This window comes from Miniopterus natalensis, chromosome 17 (genome assembly GCF_054644295.1).
Source record: "Miniopterus natalensis isolate mMinNat1 chromosome 17, mMinNat1.hap1, whole genome shotgun sequence".
NCBI classification, from domain to species: Eukaryota; Metazoa; Chordata; class Mammalia; order Chiroptera; family Miniopteridae; genus Miniopterus; species Miniopterus natalensis.
Genome location: NC_142097.1, coordinates 20,516,296 through 20,534,538, shown reverse-complemented (window position 1 = coordinate 20,534,538; position 18,243 = coordinate 20,516,296). Strand labels below are relative to the sequence as shown.

General features: G+C 42.1%; 1 protein-coding gene across 4 annotated transcripts in view; it reads left to right on the top strand.

Annotated features, from left to right (window-relative positions):
- The window catches only part of RFFL (ring finger and FYVE like domain containing E3 ubiquitin protein ligase), a 64,008-nt gene that overhangs the window by 32,900 nt on the left and 12,865 nt on the right, over positions 1-18,243 (top strand). For all 4 annotated transcript variants that reach the window (XM_087826044.1, XM_087826045.1, XM_016207023.2 and 1 more), the window contains exon 2: positions 11,756-11,943. In XM_087826044.1, the coding sequence (XP_087682170.1) occupies positions 11,764-11,943 (180 nt within the window). In that variant the 5' untranslated portion in view covers positions 11,756-11,763. The remainder of the gene's footprint in view (positions 1-11,755; positions 11,944-18,243) is intronic.

Sequence of the window (18,243 nt, the reverse complement as noted above, 5' to 3'; positions counted from 1 at the left end):
CATAAAAGCTTATCTGGTAAGTCCTTTTTCTTGCACAAGGAGAGTACGAGGGGGATCAGTCTCTTTATTCTTGATGAGCTTTGTCATCAGTTTTGATGGAAGAAGGATCTTGTGGTAATTAAACTGCAGGTCTGTTTATTCTGTTTTCTTCATTGTTAGGAGATTTTACTCAGAACTGCTTTCTTTCCTGATTGACTCACCCTTTGGGGCAAAATGCCTGGGCTGAAATTAAATGTGTAGGTTTCTGTGCTGCAGTGTTCAATCTGTCATCTCTCCTAAACTTCACACTAAGAAGCAGCCATTTAATTGGTCAGACCCCGAGGGTGATATTTTGGCACAACTCCATTGGTTAGAATTACTTCTCCCTGAACTTCATAGCAGATGCTGAGGTCCCTCTGCAGATATTTATCATAGACTAGTTGAAACCAGGGATTTTCCAAGAACATTTATAACTTGTGATTATTATGTATGTTTTTCAGTTGTTTACAACAGTTACACTTCAGGAAAATAATTCATTTATTACTGGTGGCAAATGAAATCTCTCTCTTTCCGTCCCCTAATTCATATTGTCATTTTAACACTTTATGCTCCATGACCCTCCGCTGTTCTATTTCATACATCCTTTTGTCATGTTTGTCTTTCCACCTTGCTTGTTCTGTGCGAGGCAATAGCAACAAGCAAAACTCTGCTTAGAGCTGGATGTATCTGGTAGAGGACTGTCTCTTTGATTTATAGCATTTATTTTCTCTATTATTTTACTTCTCTATTTTTTTTTTGTGCATTTTTATTTGTATCCTTTGCAATTCTCATCACAGCACCATTCCAAGCCCAAGCCCCAGCCCCTGGATGGCACTGAAGCCTTCCCTGCCTTTTGATGTAGGGAAGGGTTGGAAGTGATGATCTTGTTCATCTTCAAGGCTCTCCCTTTCTGGTTTCTAATGCTATATTAACCGTGAATTTTAATGTTTTTTGTTACTTTTAGAAATAGTCTAAAAGTAACAGACTATTAGTTACCATTCTTATTTCTCAAGTAATTTAAAAATTACCTTCAGCATGTATGAAGTAGGCATTACTATTGCGCTTTTTCTTACAGGTATTTATGTGATTATATGTGTTTAAACCCCATAATTCACCCTGGAATCATGATTGTGGAGTTTTCAAACATGACTGCCCCCACCAAAAAAACCCTCTAATGCTATTACCATAAGTAATACCTCAACAAACACCTGGTGATCCCATTTATCTGGCACTAAGGCTGGGGCTAAGCTGTAAAGTAGACTCACTCTTGTTTCCTGTTTCACTTTCCACTCCTAACCATGGGAGATGAATACTTTAAAAAGAATCATACAGATTGTTAGGCAGTTGTTAAATCCAGTGCCACTTAAATGCTCATCCTCTCAGAATGTCATCATGCAATGCAGAGACCTTGCCTGTTTTTGTTCTTGGAATGCCCAGCAACTAGGAGAGGGTTTGGCAGACAGTATTGCTAAATAATTAGATGAATGAATTAAAGTTATCGGGAGGTGTACAAGATGCCGTGAGAGCACGGACAGGGTCAGAGGTTTCCCCGAGGAAATAAGCGCCACATGTGGGAGCTAAGGTGGGAACAGTGGTGAAGGCTGATAAAATAGCTTGAGGGAGCTTCCTGGAGCCAAAATAAGCTTGGCATTTGAGGGACTGAAAGAATGAAATGGTAGGATAGCTGGAGCTAAGAGTAGGGAGAGGGAGGTCCTGAGCTCTAAGGATTTACTTTTATTTTTATTTAATGGTTCAGTGAAAATATTAAAAGGAGAGTAATAGAGCATTAGTTGTAGTTGACACAATTAGATCAAAAACCCCTACTCAGCTGGAACAAAGCTGGGCTAGAATAGAAACTGAAACACATCCTAAACGTCGATTGATGGCCTTATCTTTAGAAAATTGGGATCTGTCTATAGCACCTGTACCCTGAAGTTGTAGTAAGTAGGAAATGACTTACTGGATGTATTAATTGAAATGCTGGGGGTTTTCAGGGATGTTTTTTCTGTCTATTCCACCTGTTACAAGGTTCTGCAGTTTTGAAAGGTTGGCTTGGTGGGTAGGTACCCCTTTTTGGTGTCCCTAAGAAGGTAATAGAAACTAGTATTAAATATTTCCTCCCTGCTAGCCACTTTAGCCCACTTCTCTTGTCTTCTCCCATAGTCCATTAACCTTGCTCAGAGAATTTCTAATGCTAAGGGTAGGGAGTATGGATGATGAAAGAAGACCCTTTCTTTCTGTAGGACTACAAATTAATTAAAGAACTTGGACTTACATTCTGTCACTGTCTAGCTGTGTGCCCCTGGTCCAGTTACACAACCTTCTTCATTTACAAAATGAGCATTTTAATTCTGATTTTTGCAGGATTATTGTATTAAATGAAACAATAGATGCAAACATAACAACTCCCTTGGCACATGGTAGGTGTTTTGTAGTGTTTTTACTTTATTCTTAAAAAATGAAATTTTCTAGGATCATCTGAGAGGGGACTTCAGGACCCCTGAGTTGGAATAACTCCACCAATTTTCCTCTTGTCTTCTGCCTGAAATAACAGCACAGCAGATTCTGTCTCTCACCTAAAGCTTCCAAAGCTTTGGTCATTTTAATTAAAGTATTACTTGGGAAGTGGAGAGAGGAGGCTTAGCCTGAGCCCTAGTATCTTTGAAATCTTTACCATGTCAGTGTGAATGGAGGCTCTGGAAACTGATTTGGAGAGAGGCAAATATTTAACATTAGTCCCATGCCTTATGATAATGCCTGCCATTTACTGAATGTGCAGTACTTACTGCCTTCTGCTCTTTTTGTAAGATTGAAAGTCTGGTAACTTGCCTAGTACTTGCCTCATACCTTGAACCAGAAAAGGTATGCTCTCTCTTCATACTGAGCACCTACTCTCTCTCCAGCCTGTGATGTGTTAGGTGCATCCATTCCTGTTATACTGAAGCTCAGGGAGGCAACTTTCTGAAGCTCATTCAGTTACTCTGTGTTAGAGCCAGGATTTAAGGTCAGATCTGACTGAGTCTAAAACCAAAGTAAAGCATTTATTTGGGAACTTTTTTTTTTTACTGTTCTGTTTTCTAAAAATTTAGCCCTGAAACAAAATTCTTATCTAGGAAATATGCATTATCTATTATCCACATCCAAGGACTACTTTGGAGGGTGGAAAATGTGTTAGGTTTTAGAGCCTTAGGGACTGTTTCCTTTGCTGTGTTCCAGCCTTGAGAAATGCCCTTGTTTATGTCCAGCCAGCCCATATACCACTTCAACAGGGCTGTTGATCTCATTTAGGCCTTGGGTTCTAAAGTTCTACAGTATACATGTTGCCTCTGTGACTTAGGTGTTCTGAATTCTTTATTCTCAAATAAATAGCTCAGAAATAATCTCAGCATCACAGAGAACATGCTTCATTGTCCCACATCTAGCAAGTGAGACCAGTCTGTAGTATGGTTTACTCCATGGGTTGCTTACTTACGAACACAACAGTGCTCTATTTGATGCTCATCGGGTTGTCACCAGCATTGTAAATCTTCCCCTTCTGAGGTGGACACCCTGGGCAGGTTTATTGGAAAATTCCAGTTACCATTCTGAAATTCTGTTTTGAATTAAATAGTTTCCAGGGCGTTCAAGTTTCTTTTCAGACTAACTTATTTTTAAAAGTAAGCAGCCTTCCAAGTGGAGAGATGATTTTAAATTTCAGGTGAGTTCTCAGGGTAATGATTGATTCTTTATTGTGTGGGTGATGTGATCAGCTGTGCCAGAGCCCCTACCCAACCCAGTGCCTTGGGTGGTAGGAAAATCAAGCTCAGGGTAAACAGAGAGAGAGGGACATTGGGTTTTCTAGCCAATCTTCACAATTGAACGTCTAGGCTGTTGTCGTTTTAGAGTTGTAAGTTATAATTTAATGGTAGTTTATTTTAATATGCTATTTATGGAGCACTTCCTATAGGTTAGACACTTCATGTATGTTACTTCTCATCCCTACAATTACCTTCCAACAGGAGAGGTATTATCTCTCTTATATAGGTGAGGAAACAGACTTTAAAAGCTTAAGTAATCTGCCCAAGGTTAGCTACCCTTTTTTTTTATAGTGTACATTCAATTTCTTTTTAAAAAAATTGATTTTAGAGAGAGGAAGGGGGGGAGGAGGGGAGAGAGAGAGAGAGAAACATTGAGAGAAACATTGACTGACTGCCCCCTGCACATTCCCCAACCGGGGATCGAACCCACAACTTGGGTATGTGCCCTAACTGGGAATTGAACCCATGACTTTTTGGTGCATGGGACAATGCTCCAACCAACTGAGCCACACTGGCCAAGGCAGCTAACCCCCCACCCCCTTTTTTTTTTTTTAAATATGTTTTTATTGATTTTAGAGAGAGAGGGAGAGAGAAACATCAACATTGATTGGCTGCCTCCTGCACACCCCCTGCTGGGGATTGAGCCTGAAACCCTGGCATGTGCCGATGGGATTCGAACCGTGACCTTCTGGTTCATAGGTTGACACTCAACCACACCAGCCAGGCACTACCCTTTGTTTTTGATGAGGGACCTGTTTTTTTTTTTTCGTAGTCACTTTATGTCACTATAAATACTGAAAAATGCTTTGGGTCCTAAGGAGAGATAACCAGTACTCGCTTCATTGGCTATATTGATAAAATACTGAATGTTCCTTTGACCTCAGTTTGTTCATTCCAAAAAGTATTTGAGTGTCTACTGTAAAGTGACAGTGTGCTAGATGATGCGGGTAAAAAAATGAAGATGAAATAAATATAATTATAGATGGCGATAGCTATGAAGGAAACTAAAAGGGCAGTGAGAGTGTGACTGAGGAGGAGGACTCTAGGCAGTATTCAAGTTGAGACCTGAAGGACGATGAACAGGGAGAACAGGTGCAGAGACCCTGGGCAGGAAGGAGCTTGTGTGCTTGCAGATCTGAAAGGACACCACGGCTCGAAGCTCAGTGCGTGCTGAGGAAAGGAGCAAGACGTGAATTGGAGAGGTAGGGGCTGATGGCACAAACAGGGCCTTCTTCATGTAAGGGGTTGAAATTGTTACTCTCAAATGCAGTGGGAATCCGTTAAAGAGCTTTAATTGTGTGTCTTCTGGGGGGAGGAGGGAAGTGGATGATGCCTTGTGGAGAAAGAGTTGGAGAGGGCCAAGAACTGAAGCTTGGAATCTAGTTAGGAGGTTGTTCTAGACTGGAAATCCAGCAGAGCACAAAGTCCCTGCCCTCATGGATTTTTTATTTCAGTCAGGTGACACAGTTAACAGATAAGCAAATAATATTAGCTAGTACTAAGTTCCATGCATGAGATTAGAAAGTGACGTTTAGACTGGGGTGAATGACAAGAAGGAGCCAAGCATGTGATGTTATGGAGAGAAGAGTCCAGGCAGAAATCCAGCAAGTTCAAAGGACCTAAGGAGGGAAATGTAATAGATGAAAGATGGTGATTTAGATCACTGTTGGGGGCAGGAGAGATGAGATGGGAATTTATGAATCTTCAGCTTAAGCATGGTATTGAAAACCACTGATTGGGGATCTCCCTGGGGAAGGGGAGAGTGTGGCATGGAGAAGGCACCACAGACAGCCTAGGCACTCCCAACATTTAAGAACAGAGGGAGGGGAAGAACCAGCAAAGAAGCTTTAAGGTAGGAGGGAAGCCAAGGGTGCAGAGTTCTGGAAGCTCAGAAATGATGATTAGGGAGAGTGTTTCAGGGAGGAGGGAAGGAGGGTCACTGTGTCCAGCACTGCAGGGAGGTTAAGATGAAGGTAGGGAAGTGTCGCTTGGACCTGGCCACTTGGAATTCCTTGGTGATCTTGCAAAGAGTAGGTGGACTGGAGAAGGCTGAAGAGTGAATTAGAGGTTGAGGAAGTAGAGTCAAATATTTGGAGAAATTTTTATGTAGAGGAGAGTAGAAAAAAGGGCCCCTACTGAGGAGCGGGGGACATAGGGTCAAAATGGTTTTCTTTGTTACTGTTCTTTACAAATTACAAATATTATCCTAGATGCTTTCAAAACCTCTCATATAAACTTTTAATTGAAATATAACTAGAGAAGTTCACAAATTGTAAGTTAGGGTTTGATGAATTAATAGGCTTTAGGGTCTAAGCGACTTACGTTTAAATTCTGACTTATTATCCATTAGCTGTGACCTTTCACAAGCCACTTAACTTCTCTAAACCTTGCTTGTCTCACCTAAAGATGGGAAGAACTAGTCTGCCTTGCTGGAATTGTGAGGGTCACACGAAATAACATGGAGTAGTACCCAGCTCAGTGCCTGGCAGATAAGAAGCATTCTTCCAATGAATGGCTACTTTCTTCTTTACTTGTTAAAATATGTAATTATTTATCAGTTATTTCAAAGAGGCATAGCTAAGCCATATTGCTAGGCTTTTCATAGCTTTTCCTTTCAAAGGCATTGCAATTGTACTTTAATTGCCTTTTATGGATAATATACAAGATGAAGCAAAGCCCATTCTGTATTAATGATCCATAACGTGGGGTACTTTTCTGTATGCACTTAGAGCATAGATGCTTTTAATAATTCCAGGAATACAGTAGTGACAGTAGGCAAACCACTCTCAATAAATTGGAGATGATTCTGTAAGGCTTGCTATCTAGCCATTTTCTGATTTGCCCTATCAGAAAGGTACTTCTTTGAGGATTGGGGGCATTTTAATTAGGTATTTTAAAAGGATTTTTATAAAGTCTTATACAGTGGATTCACCATAAGTGTGTTAATTCCAGAATGTTGCTGTCTCTGAATCCGTGTGAAGCCTGTTGTTGCAGCGGTACCTTGGCACACAGACCAGTTAATTAAAGTCACAACAGATTGGATGAGAACCTTGGGGACTTGACTTTACTCTGTAGATTTTGGTGATTTGCAAGGTGGTTTTGGAGTTGCTCTGCACGCCAGCACTAATTTTACTAGGACACTGACATTCTGACCCTTCTATGCCACAGGTCCATTTGAACCCTTCTCTCCTCCATGGGAAAGCCCATGGCAAGCACTGATCCACTTAAAATTATTTGACTTGGTCAGGTGAACAAGTGAAGTGATTGTAGGGAGAAATCACATTACCTCCCCTCTTGCCTCTAACTCTGACTGTACTCACCCTACCTGGGCGAGGTCATTTATCTTACCCTGGGGTTAATGCTGTAATTTTCCTGTTCAGCAGGGCTCAGTCTCCCAAGAAACACCAGCATCCTTATCAAGCTGACAAAATCCCATGTGCTTGCTAGCCATTCTTGCCTCAGACTACAGGATTCTTCCACAAGGAATAGTCAGTTTTCTCGCTCACCCCATCCTACATCTCTCATTCTTCCCTGTAGGCAAAGTGGGAGAGGAGAGTCTAGCAGTTTTCATACAAACTCAGTAGGACAGTAAGAGACTATATTTGAGGATTAAATCTCCAAGTTCCTCTTTTCTGAAGAGGGTGAGGGGAATTGGAGGAGGACTTGTTCTGTTTAGATCAGAGAGGGAAGTTTTTCAAAGTTGTCAACATAGGGAGACTTATACATAACCTCACAGTTGGTTCCACTTTCAGTCCTTTAAGTAACATAATCAGATGCCATGTATGTGAATCTGTTTGGGGCTGAGGGATGAAAAAGTATTCCCAAGAGAAAAGTGTTTAGTTTGTATGGCAATGTTAAAATTACAAACTTTTTTACTCCCTAAAATAACCCGGAAGATAGTTCTTATTTAGGCTTAGGCTTTCCAGTTTGGCAAGAGTACTTTTAACTGACCACATTAGGAAATGTGTCTCTTTGGTGTTTAAATATATGCCAAAAAGAGTAAAAGCCTAGTCTGTTGACTTTGGTAATGTGTTCTGCTTGAGCGAGCAGGTGTGAGGTATTTTAGCACTGGAGATTCTTTCCCCACCTATCCCTTCCCCTAATAACCCCTTCCCCACATATATATGTCCTCAGGATAGTAAGTCTGTTCTTCACCTAAATGTGGGGCTATGGAAGAACAGTGGCAAATTTCAAGCCTTCTCTCAGAGCCAAGTCCTTGTAAGAGCGACCCAGTACTTGCTCAGGCCAAAGCCTTGCTTTCACAGCTCTCCAGAGGCGGCAGTTAAGGTTAGAAACAGAATTGAGAGAGTGAAAGTAGTGCTGAGGCAGATACATTCCCCTGACTCCCAGCTAAGGGAGAGCTTTCTCAACTTTTGTATCAGGATGAGCTATAGTGCTGTACTGGGCCAAAATCCCCTGGGCGCAAGGACCTTGTCAAAGCCACTTTGGTATCCATGTCAAGCAATAGCTGGTGCTCCCTGGGTGCTTATAAAGCTCATGAGCTGAGAGCTAGCCAGTTTTGCTCAGTGGTGAGAGGTCTGGCCTACGGACTGAAGGGTCTCTGGTTTGATTCAGGTTAAGGGCACTTACCTGAGTTGTAGGCTCGATCCCTGGCCCCAGTAGGGACACATGCCAGAGGCAGCCAGTCGATGAGTCTCTCTCACTTCGATGTTTCTCTCTCTCCCTGCCCCCCTCTATGAAAAACAGTGGGAAAAATATCCTCAGGTGAGGATTAAAAAACAAACAAAGAAAACTCTTGAGCTGAAACAATATACAGTGGGCCAGCTTTGTATTTTCCTACTGATTGTGCCTTACCAGGTAGGTCTGTCCATTGTGGCAAATCCTTATCTCAGGAAAAATTGCAACGTGTATCCGTAGTGTGGAAGAAAAGTGTGTTTTCTTGTGGTTAAATATACCACCTCCTCCCTTTTCCTTTTTATTTCATTCCTTCACTTTTCTCTGCTAATGCTGTAAGCTTATCTTTGGTTATAGCTTCGCTTCTGTTCCACTTTCTGGTGAAGAAGGTGACTTTTCTCCTGCCCAAACGTGTCCACCCAGAATCTGATCAGTAGGTGTCACTTTTCCTTCTACTCCTGGCCCTTACTCCCATGTATTGCTAGCTTCCTTCTTCTATAATGTCTTAGTCTTTGGGAGTTTCCTCTGCAGTCTTTAAATATGTCTATATTTCTCTTTACCTTAGTGACCTGGATCCTCTTTAGCTACTTCCTTTTCTCTCCTATTTATAGTAAAAAGTTTCTTGAAAGAATAATTTATCCTTAGAGCCTGGCAAATCCTCACTTCTCATTCACTTTTCACCCTGTGGTTATCTTCCTAAACTGCTCAGGCAAAGAGTATACCCACATTTTTGTAAACTAGGTCTATTGGGCATTTTGCATTTTTTTATTGTATTCTACTCTCTGCGTCATTTGCTAGCATAGATAATTTCTTCTTGAAACTCATAACACTTTCAGTTTTCCTACCTCTGAGCATTCTTCCTTTCTCTGTTCTGCTGGTGGGCTTTCCTCTGCTTTTCCTTTAGATCAGGCCTTCCCAAGGGTTTTCCCAGACCCGCGTCTCTTTTGACCTAGACTGTCCATCAGTCTTCTGCCCCACTCTGGGTTTACGTACTCGTAGAAGGCTGAGGATTCCAAAACCTCATCTTCAGCTGAGACCAAACCCCTTTGTGCTATGTATACATCAGCATGTCCCACTAAAAACTCATCATCTAAACCTGATCCCCTCCTTCACACACAGACACTTGCCTCCTCCTGAGGGCTTTATCTCGGTTATTGATTCCACTGTATGTCCTGTTGTGTAAGTCAGAGACCCTGGGATTCATCCAGGACTATTTTCTTTCTCCCTTCCCCCACCTTTTCAGTTCATTGACACAGACTAATTCTGGCAAAGATCTTGGGACAAGCCCAGAAAGCCAGATGGTAGTTGTGTTGAAACCTCTACGTTTGGCTTTTTGCCTATGCTTTCCCAGAGAAATTGTAGTTAAAGTATTGTTACTGTGCTATTTAGTGCTTCACAGCCACAGACTGTCCAGATGAGAAAAATGAAGTACAGAAGGTTATGACTTGTTAGAGGTAGGTAACAGCCCATAAGTAGTAAAACAGGGCTTGGAACCTATGTTTTACCCAGATCCTATGTTCTTTGTATTATTACATACTGTCTCAGGTGCTTTTTTCAGCAGATGATTTAAAGAATTACAGAATCCCTCCTTCAGAGGGCTACTACTCCACTGTTGTCTCCATTCTCTTGCCAACAAAGAACTCATCTAATTAACTGCTCTTTACTTCATTATTCAGTGTGAAATGTTAATTACAAGTAAGGTAGATTATGTCCCTGTCTTCTGGAAACTTAGAGTCTTCAGGCAAGTAATAGTGAGTGAGAAAGGGATGTGTAGGCAATGGAACGGATGTGTGCTTAGTTAAGATTTAATATTGTATGTGATTCATTTAGTAGTCCTTGTTGAGCCACCTATCTGCAGAGTACTGTATGACTAATGGTCCCTGTTCTCATGGGGTCACAAGCAAGTTCAGGGAATAGGTATTACTTGGACCCGCCTACAAAAGTGAATGAATTATATCACAAGTGTATTGGAGGCAGTGTTGGGAAGCTAAAGAGGCCCTAGAGGCCTAAGGTTATAGCTGTGTGAACCAGGAAGTTACTCCCTTTGCTGGGTTTCTTTCTTTTCCTCTATAAAAGGACCAAGGTTGAACCTGTTGGCTTCTTAGTTCCTTCCTGCTTATTGCATCTTTGAACTATGATTTAACAAAGGCACTTTCAAGATGTCAGGAGGCAGAGCAGAGAGTACTATTTTTTGTGTGAACTGATTATTGAGTAATAACACTAAGTGTTCCATTTAAATGTCTATATTGACTGCCTTGGTCTATTGAGAAAAACACACTTTTTATCATGGCAGTACTTGGCATTTTAGTGGACTGTCTTGCCATCTTTACGTTTTTCTGACATTTGGGAGATTAGCTCCTCTTTGTTTTGTGATCTTAAAAAATCACCAGTCCCCTTGTCTCTAGCGCCTGTATTTGGTATGTAAAATGGGGATGATAATCCAAAACTTTTAAATAAACTCACAGAGGCACTGAGTAAGCAAGGAAGCAGAATTTTACTTGTCGAGCATCTATGTACACAACACTGCTAGGGGAAGGTTGAGACGTTAATAAGAAGTGGTTGTTGCTTTCAAGGAACGTATGGGTTAGTGGTAGAAAACAAAGGGTGAGCATATCTGTGCAACCAGCTGTTATAGGTGCTGTGATGGAAGCTTATGTGTGATTGCAGGTACAAATATAAGAGTAGTTAGTTCTGCTGGCTGGTGGGAGGGGAAACCAAAGGGCAGTAGTGTGGTATAGGGAGAAGATAATTAGGTTTAGAGTCAGAAGACCTGGGTTTTCTGAATCTCAATTTTCTGTATATTAGCATATGACCTTGACTTCTTTTAGCCTGGGTTGCCTCGCCTATATACAGGAAATAATAATACCTCCTCACATGGTCAATGTGAGTGTGGAATTTTACAATGTGTATGTGCATGATAAGTTCTGTCTGTGAGCTCTAGGGGCAAAAGGCATGTTCTTGAATAAAGTGGGTGTTAGGCCACTTGTAATCACTACGACAAGAGATTTTATTTGAAGTTAGATTTCAGATTAAACCCAAACAGGGATCAGCAACCTTTCAAAGGTAGCGTGCCAACTTGGCAGCTGGTGCTGTCCTGGCAGACCAGATGTCTATAGTTGCCTCTTATGTGCAAAGACAACTGTGGTGGAGGAGGTGGCAAGAAACTGGTGGCCCAATATATTCTCACCTTCACTCCAGCTGCAGGAGCAGTTTGAGTATCCCAGCTCACCTGTGCCCTCAGGAATGGGAATGAGGTAGAAGTGTGTCTTAATTCTGACCTTTTTTCCTTTTCTCCCTTTCACCAGATTTTATCATGTGGGCAACCTGTTGCAACTGGTTCTGCCTGGATGGACACCCTGAGGAGGCCCCACCACCCCAGGGAGCCAGAGCACAGGCCTATTCCAACCCTGGGTACAGCTCCTTTCCTTCCCCAACAGGCGCGGAACCAAGCTGCAAGGCCTGTGGGGCCCACTTCGCAAACATGGCCAGGAAGGTGAGTGTTGACTCCTCGGCCTGCTGTTACCTTAGGCTCTTGGTCTAGCTCATTGACCTTTCTGTCCTGCCTCCTGCCTTGCCTCTGCTTAAGCAGTGCCAGTAACCAGACCCATTCCTTTCACAAAAGTAGTAAAGGAAAAACTAACCAAGCAAAATCAAAGCATCTCAACATAGATTTGGAGCCAGTAGACCTGAATTTAGATATCAGCTTTGCCACTTACTAGCTGTATGACTTAACCTTTCTTGAGATCCATTTTCCCCATTTATAAAATGGGAATGTAGTAGTTGCACCCATCTCACAGTGGTGTGAGGATAAAGGGTGCCCAGGATAGTGCCTGGAATGTACCAAGTACTCCATGTTATTTCCTTCATTAGCTGCCATCATAACGAGTCTGACTGCAGATTAACTTGTTCATTTTTTTGAAAGCAATGCCAAGAATGTCTCAGGTACATTAAGATCCTAACAACATAGACTGGAGCTTATGTACTGTGGCTATACCATTTGAAATGCTTGGTGGCCATGTTTTACAGATTAGCGAGCAGGAAGGAAACTTACTGGCTGGGTAATGGTGTGTGGGTGTGGGCCCTCCCTTTGTCCGCTCCCAGAGGCAATGTGTTCTCTGGTCAAGCACCACTAGGGCTGATGGCGAACCCTGACCTGGAGAAAGAAAGAACTGCATTCTGTATTATTCTGTAGCCCAGAATGGAATGTTAAAATGGTGATAATGGGAAATTTGGGAGGAAAAAACCCTTTTTAAATCATCTGCTGTATGCCAGGGTCTGTTTTAAGCAATTAAGATTTGTTTCATTTAATCTTCACAATAACTCTATGATGTAGGCTTTAGGGTTCCTAAACTCCCTTTGTATGAGAAACTAAGACCTAGAGTTTAACAGTTAAAGGGAAACTGTATGTGTCAAGTTCCTGACAAATAGCCTAAGAGACATTAAAGTACTCATTCTCTTCCCTCCTTAGATAGCTCCTCAAGATCACATGGTTATTAAATGGCAGAGTCAGGATTCAAACCTAGGTCTTTGACTCAAGCTATTTCCCAGAAGACATTCAACATATTAGAACTTCTGTAGCTTGAGTGTTGACCCACTTACCCTTTTTACTGTAAGATGATGGAGGATTGGCATTTTACCTTGTAGGTTGCATTTTGCCTGCACTTCACTGTAGTGCAGCAAAGGCGGGCACATAGCATAGTTTTGTTGTGATTTGCTTGGCTACCCGAGAACTCAGCCAGAGAAGCTGCTACAGGCTGTCAGGGAGCTGTGGCTCGGTGGGCAGAGGTGCCCCTACTTTTATACTTAGACGAAAGTTTGAGCCAATAGATTGAGACTCAGGTGGAGAATAGAAGGAACTCGGTACCACATGGCCTCAGTCTTCTCAGTGATGGTGATGGTGGGTGGAGTTAGGATCTTAGATGAGATGGAAGGAGGCTGTTGGGTACTTGTCATATGTCTGGCACTGAGTTTGGCATTTCAAATGCCTTATCTTCATTGAATCCTTACAAAAGCCTATGACATCTGTACCATTATTTGTTCCCATTTTACAGGCAAAGAAATTATTCTCTTTATCTAAGGTAGTAGTTTCAAGGACTCCTTAGTTACATCAAGAGTCTGTTGGATAGCCAAAGATCTTCTTGTTCTCATAGTTACACTGTGAGAAATGTTAGGAACAGCTGCTGGTCGAAGTGGTAAAGTAATTGGCAAGAAGGAATAGGGAAAACCCTTGTTTAAATGAGCAGCATGAATTTGCAATAGGCTTATTTGAACCTTTTTTTTTTTTTTAACCTGGTGGTGTATAGCTTATTGTTATTCAACAGTTTAAAAAATTATTACAGTTACATAAATATACAACTTACAGAGTCAACTTGTTCAACAAAGTTTATAACAAACAGTAAAATCCCCTTTTCATTTTGCTCTCCTCAGAGGCAGCTGCTTTCAATTCTTTTGGCTGATTCTTTTGGTAGTTACCTCCACATTACTGATAAATATATATATACACACACACACACACTATGTATGTATGTATGTGTGTACACACACGCACACATATTCACTCTCTCTCAGTCTCTCTCGGTCTCTTACAGTTGACCCTTGAACAATGTGGGGGTTAAGAGTGCTGACAGCCCCCCTGCACAGTCATAAATCCACGTATAACTTTTGACTCCTTAAAAACTTAACTACAGTTTCTCAGTATTTGTGGGAGATTGTGACCCCCTTTTAAAAAATGTTAGTTATACTCTATGGAATGGACATGGAGAAAGAAAGAGCAAAGAGGACAGTGTTGGTGATCCACGCTCGGAGATCAGCATGTCAAGCATGTTGAAAACTTGGGAGAACCAGGGGATCTAGCGAGTTCTTGACATTTCTCAGTCAGAGGAGAGAATGTGATTGAGGGAGAAAACTCCCCCAGAAAAAGAAGAATGATGGTTAGGTGAGGAAGGGAAGATGCTTTATTTTTCTTTATAGTGGTTATCAGCACCTGACATAAATATGTTTGTGGGTTGCCTATCTTCTCAGGTGGTGCATGGGAGCAGAGATTTTCTCAATTTTGTTCACAGCCTTGTATCCCCAGTGGTTAGAACAGTGACCGACACTATTACTACCTACATAGTAGGTAGGCAATAAAAATTTTAAATAAATGAATGAATGGACAATTGAATTGAACAATTTGAAAAAGAGGAAGTAGACCAGAGAGTTTCTATTTTCATTGTTTGTGGCTGCCAATTCCATGCTGAAGATTTTCATCAAGGGCCCAATCCTGTACCAGGAGCTTGCTAACAGCTAAAAGTTCTAGTTTCGTGGAGACAGAGCTGAGGAAGACCTAGGCCTTTCCCTCAGGGTGCTTCCTGTCTGGTTAAGGAGGCCCACTTTTGCAAAAAACTAACAGTCAGCTGAGTAAGGTAAGTACTGGGGAATCAGGCATTGTTGGTAAGTTGCTCATTCTAACTGACAATTCTGGGAAGGTTTATTGATTTGCAGGCTGTAGTGAAGACATCAGATGTGGGGCAAGTGCAAGGCGAATTTGGGAATTGTGAGTGGCCTATTTGGCCAGAGTGTAGAATAATTAGGAAGTTATGGTAGAACGAAGTAGTGATCAGGTGGTGAAGGGCCATGGCTGCCACAGTAAGGAGCTTGAAGCCACCAGACAGCAAGGAACCATCAGAAAGACTTTAAACAAAGGAGACCTGATCAGTCCTGTTTCAGGTAGTAGATGTGGCTTCACTAGTGGCAGGAGTAGCACTTAGGAAGCTCTTGTACACTTGACACCTGATGAGAAGTGATCAGAGCCTGGTCTAGGGTGGTGGCTGAGACTGGTCATATAGCTACCATTTAGTGTGAGCACCTCTTCATGCCATACTCTGAAGTGTAGTACTTGTTAACCCATTTTACAGATGAAAAGGAGGAGACTCAGAGACACTAAGTTGCTTGGCTACTAAGATAGAGTGCGTGTAGCATATGAAGACATATGAAATGTAAGGGGAGAAGATCAATTTGAAGTTGACAGGATATTGGCCTGGGTACTTAGGAGAATGGCAAATGATTAAAATAAGGAACTTTCCCCTTATTTATTGGAAAATAAATTATCAACTACTGTGTGTCAGGCATTGCCTGGGCTAGACATGCAGAGATGAAGTCAGTCATCCCTGCCTAACAGAGAGCTTGCAGTCTGTCAGGAAGGTGGGGGCAAATACATAGCCATACAGAGGGATAAGAAGAAAGCAGAGCAAGAATAGCTTTTGTTGGGGGAAGCCCAGTTTGTTTGGATTGAAAAAGATGGTTATTGGTACAATATTTTCTTGCTACAAAAGTAAGAAATAATTTTGTGCGATTCACAGTGAATTTTGTGAATATTAAGGATGTTTTCTCCTATTAGGGTTTTTCATTTGTAATTTCATGCTTAAGTGGATCAGCATTCTTATCGGAAGGGTTTGGCATTTAACAGCCACAGGCTTTTAAAATGTCTCGAAGCAGCTGAATTGAAATGATTACATGGATCCTGCTACCTTTTTTCTTTTTTTCATGCGGTCAGTATTTTCTGAATGCTCATTTGGTACAAAGCACAGATAACTTTAAGGACTTTACAGAGAGAACATAAGTAAGATGTATCTCCTGCCTTCCTAGAGTTTCCAGTCTTACAGAAAAATGGCAGGCTATTTTTGCCACAAGCCAAATATCCCATCTGTATTGCTAATACCGACCAGTGGTTTCACAGCAGCCCTGATAATTGTGTAGCAAGTTTAACATTCAGCCTCTTCAGTTGGACTAGTTTGAGGAAGAGGAGTTTGTGTTTGGAAACGTGGAAGAGGTATTCAAATCTGAGTGGAAAGAGAGGGGTGGTTCCTAGATACTGGCAAAAGCTCAGAGATGAGGCAAAGTGGAAAGAGAATAAAAAATGAGTACTATTTGTGAGTACTAGACCACCTTATGCTAAGGTTTAATATACATCTCATGTGAAACTTCCAGCAGTCTTTGGATGGACTGACCACCTGGGAATCTGATGCTCTGGGAGGTTATCTGTTCTGTGCAAGTTGCCATAGCTAGGAAGTGGCCAGCCAGGACTTACCCTGACTGTGTCACTCCTCTTGCTGCCCTCTTCCCTGTCAGTGGGCTTCAGCAAGGAATGCCTGCCTATAGGAAGGACCATGGGGAGGAGGGGCTGGGAGGCTGAGAAAGTGGGCCTCACCTGTGCCAGGGAGTATGGGGGGGTGCGGGAGGATGAATGAAGGGCAGGTTAGGAAAGGAGAGCAATCTGCCTGGCATTCTTCAAGGGAGTGCCTGCCTGAGGTGCCAGTGCCAGCTTTTTTGATGCTAAATGTGTGTATAAACTCTTGGCATTTATGCAGGCACGTTGGCTCCACTAATTCATCTTTCATGCTACCTTGTTACTCAGTTGGTTTGCACTATTTGCTAGAATTTATATGTGCATGATGATTTTTTTTTTAAAAATATATCTTTATTGATTTCAGAGAGAGGAAAGGAGATGGAGAGAGAGATATAGAAACATCAATGATGAGAGAGTCATTGATCAGCTGCAGCCTGCAACCCGGGCATGTGCCCTGACTGGAAATCGAACCCCGATCGCCTGGATCCTAGGTTGATGCTCAACCGCTGAGCCACGCCCAGTCGGGCAATGCATGATGATTCTTTTGCTCATTCTGCTCACATTTGTTGACAGGCCAGCTGTATTTCCTTTTCCTTTTTTTTCTCACCTGCCTCTGTAAACTGGGATTTTAGCCTCCAGCCCTATCTTTCTCTTTTAGGGTGTGTTTCAAATGCAGGCTGACTTCAGAGTCCCTGTGGGGGGCTGTGGGTATAGAAGCTGGGTTGCCGTCTTTGCATTCTGGTCTTGCACCCAGTAGACCACACACATTTGAAGAAAGAGGAGAGCAATGTTTAGATTTGGCTAATTGAGCAACCCAGGGCTTTTTAATTGTGTCAGGCTATGTCTTGTCAAACTGCATTGACTTGAGTAATGTTCCACATCAGGATCTACAGCGTTATGACATTGAAGTCTCTTCATTTACTATCAGTCATCCTAAACACATTTATTTTCCAATAGAAAAGCTTCAGAGATGAATGAACCCCCAAACCCCTGAGACATCCATTTTCCACCTGTGTGGCTTTGGGTCCCAGACCGTATGGATACTAGTGTAATCGTCCGTCCTTTGCAGTCAGTCTCTGAATATTTTATTATCTGGTTATAACTGTGTAGAGAATAAGGGGAGTTGATATGTGTCCTTTCGCAATGCCTTCTAAGTATTTATAGTCAGAACTGGGTGGTAAACATTATGCCCGTGTCCCTTTACTACGTGAATGACACTTAGACAAGACTAAATATATCTCTCAGCTATGCAGACTGTACTTCAGCCCCACACAAGTGTCTGTGATTTTGCCTGTGAGAATCTAAGTGTCTTCGGCATTCTTGTAGCTTGAATAGCTTTCTATACATAGAAAAGAGGGAGCAGAAATTAAGTCACCATAGGATGAAAAGTTTTATATTTAAATGATTAGTGAGTGTGCCCTCCAGGATTATCCCAGTGTGCCCAGGAATCACTCCCTGTGGGAATGTGACATACTCTTGTCTGCAACAGCTCAGTCAGATGTCACTGTGCTTGCTCAGCCTGTGGGGCAAGAGGCTGAGGATTTGCGTCCTGTGAGTTGAGCAAGCCATCATGTATTGTGTTGTCTGTGATTGTGGGAGTTGCTGCTGCCAGGCGGTACCAGCTTGCCTGCCAGGCCCTCCTGTTGCCCTTCTGAGACGCACTGTACTTTCACAAACAAGAGCTCC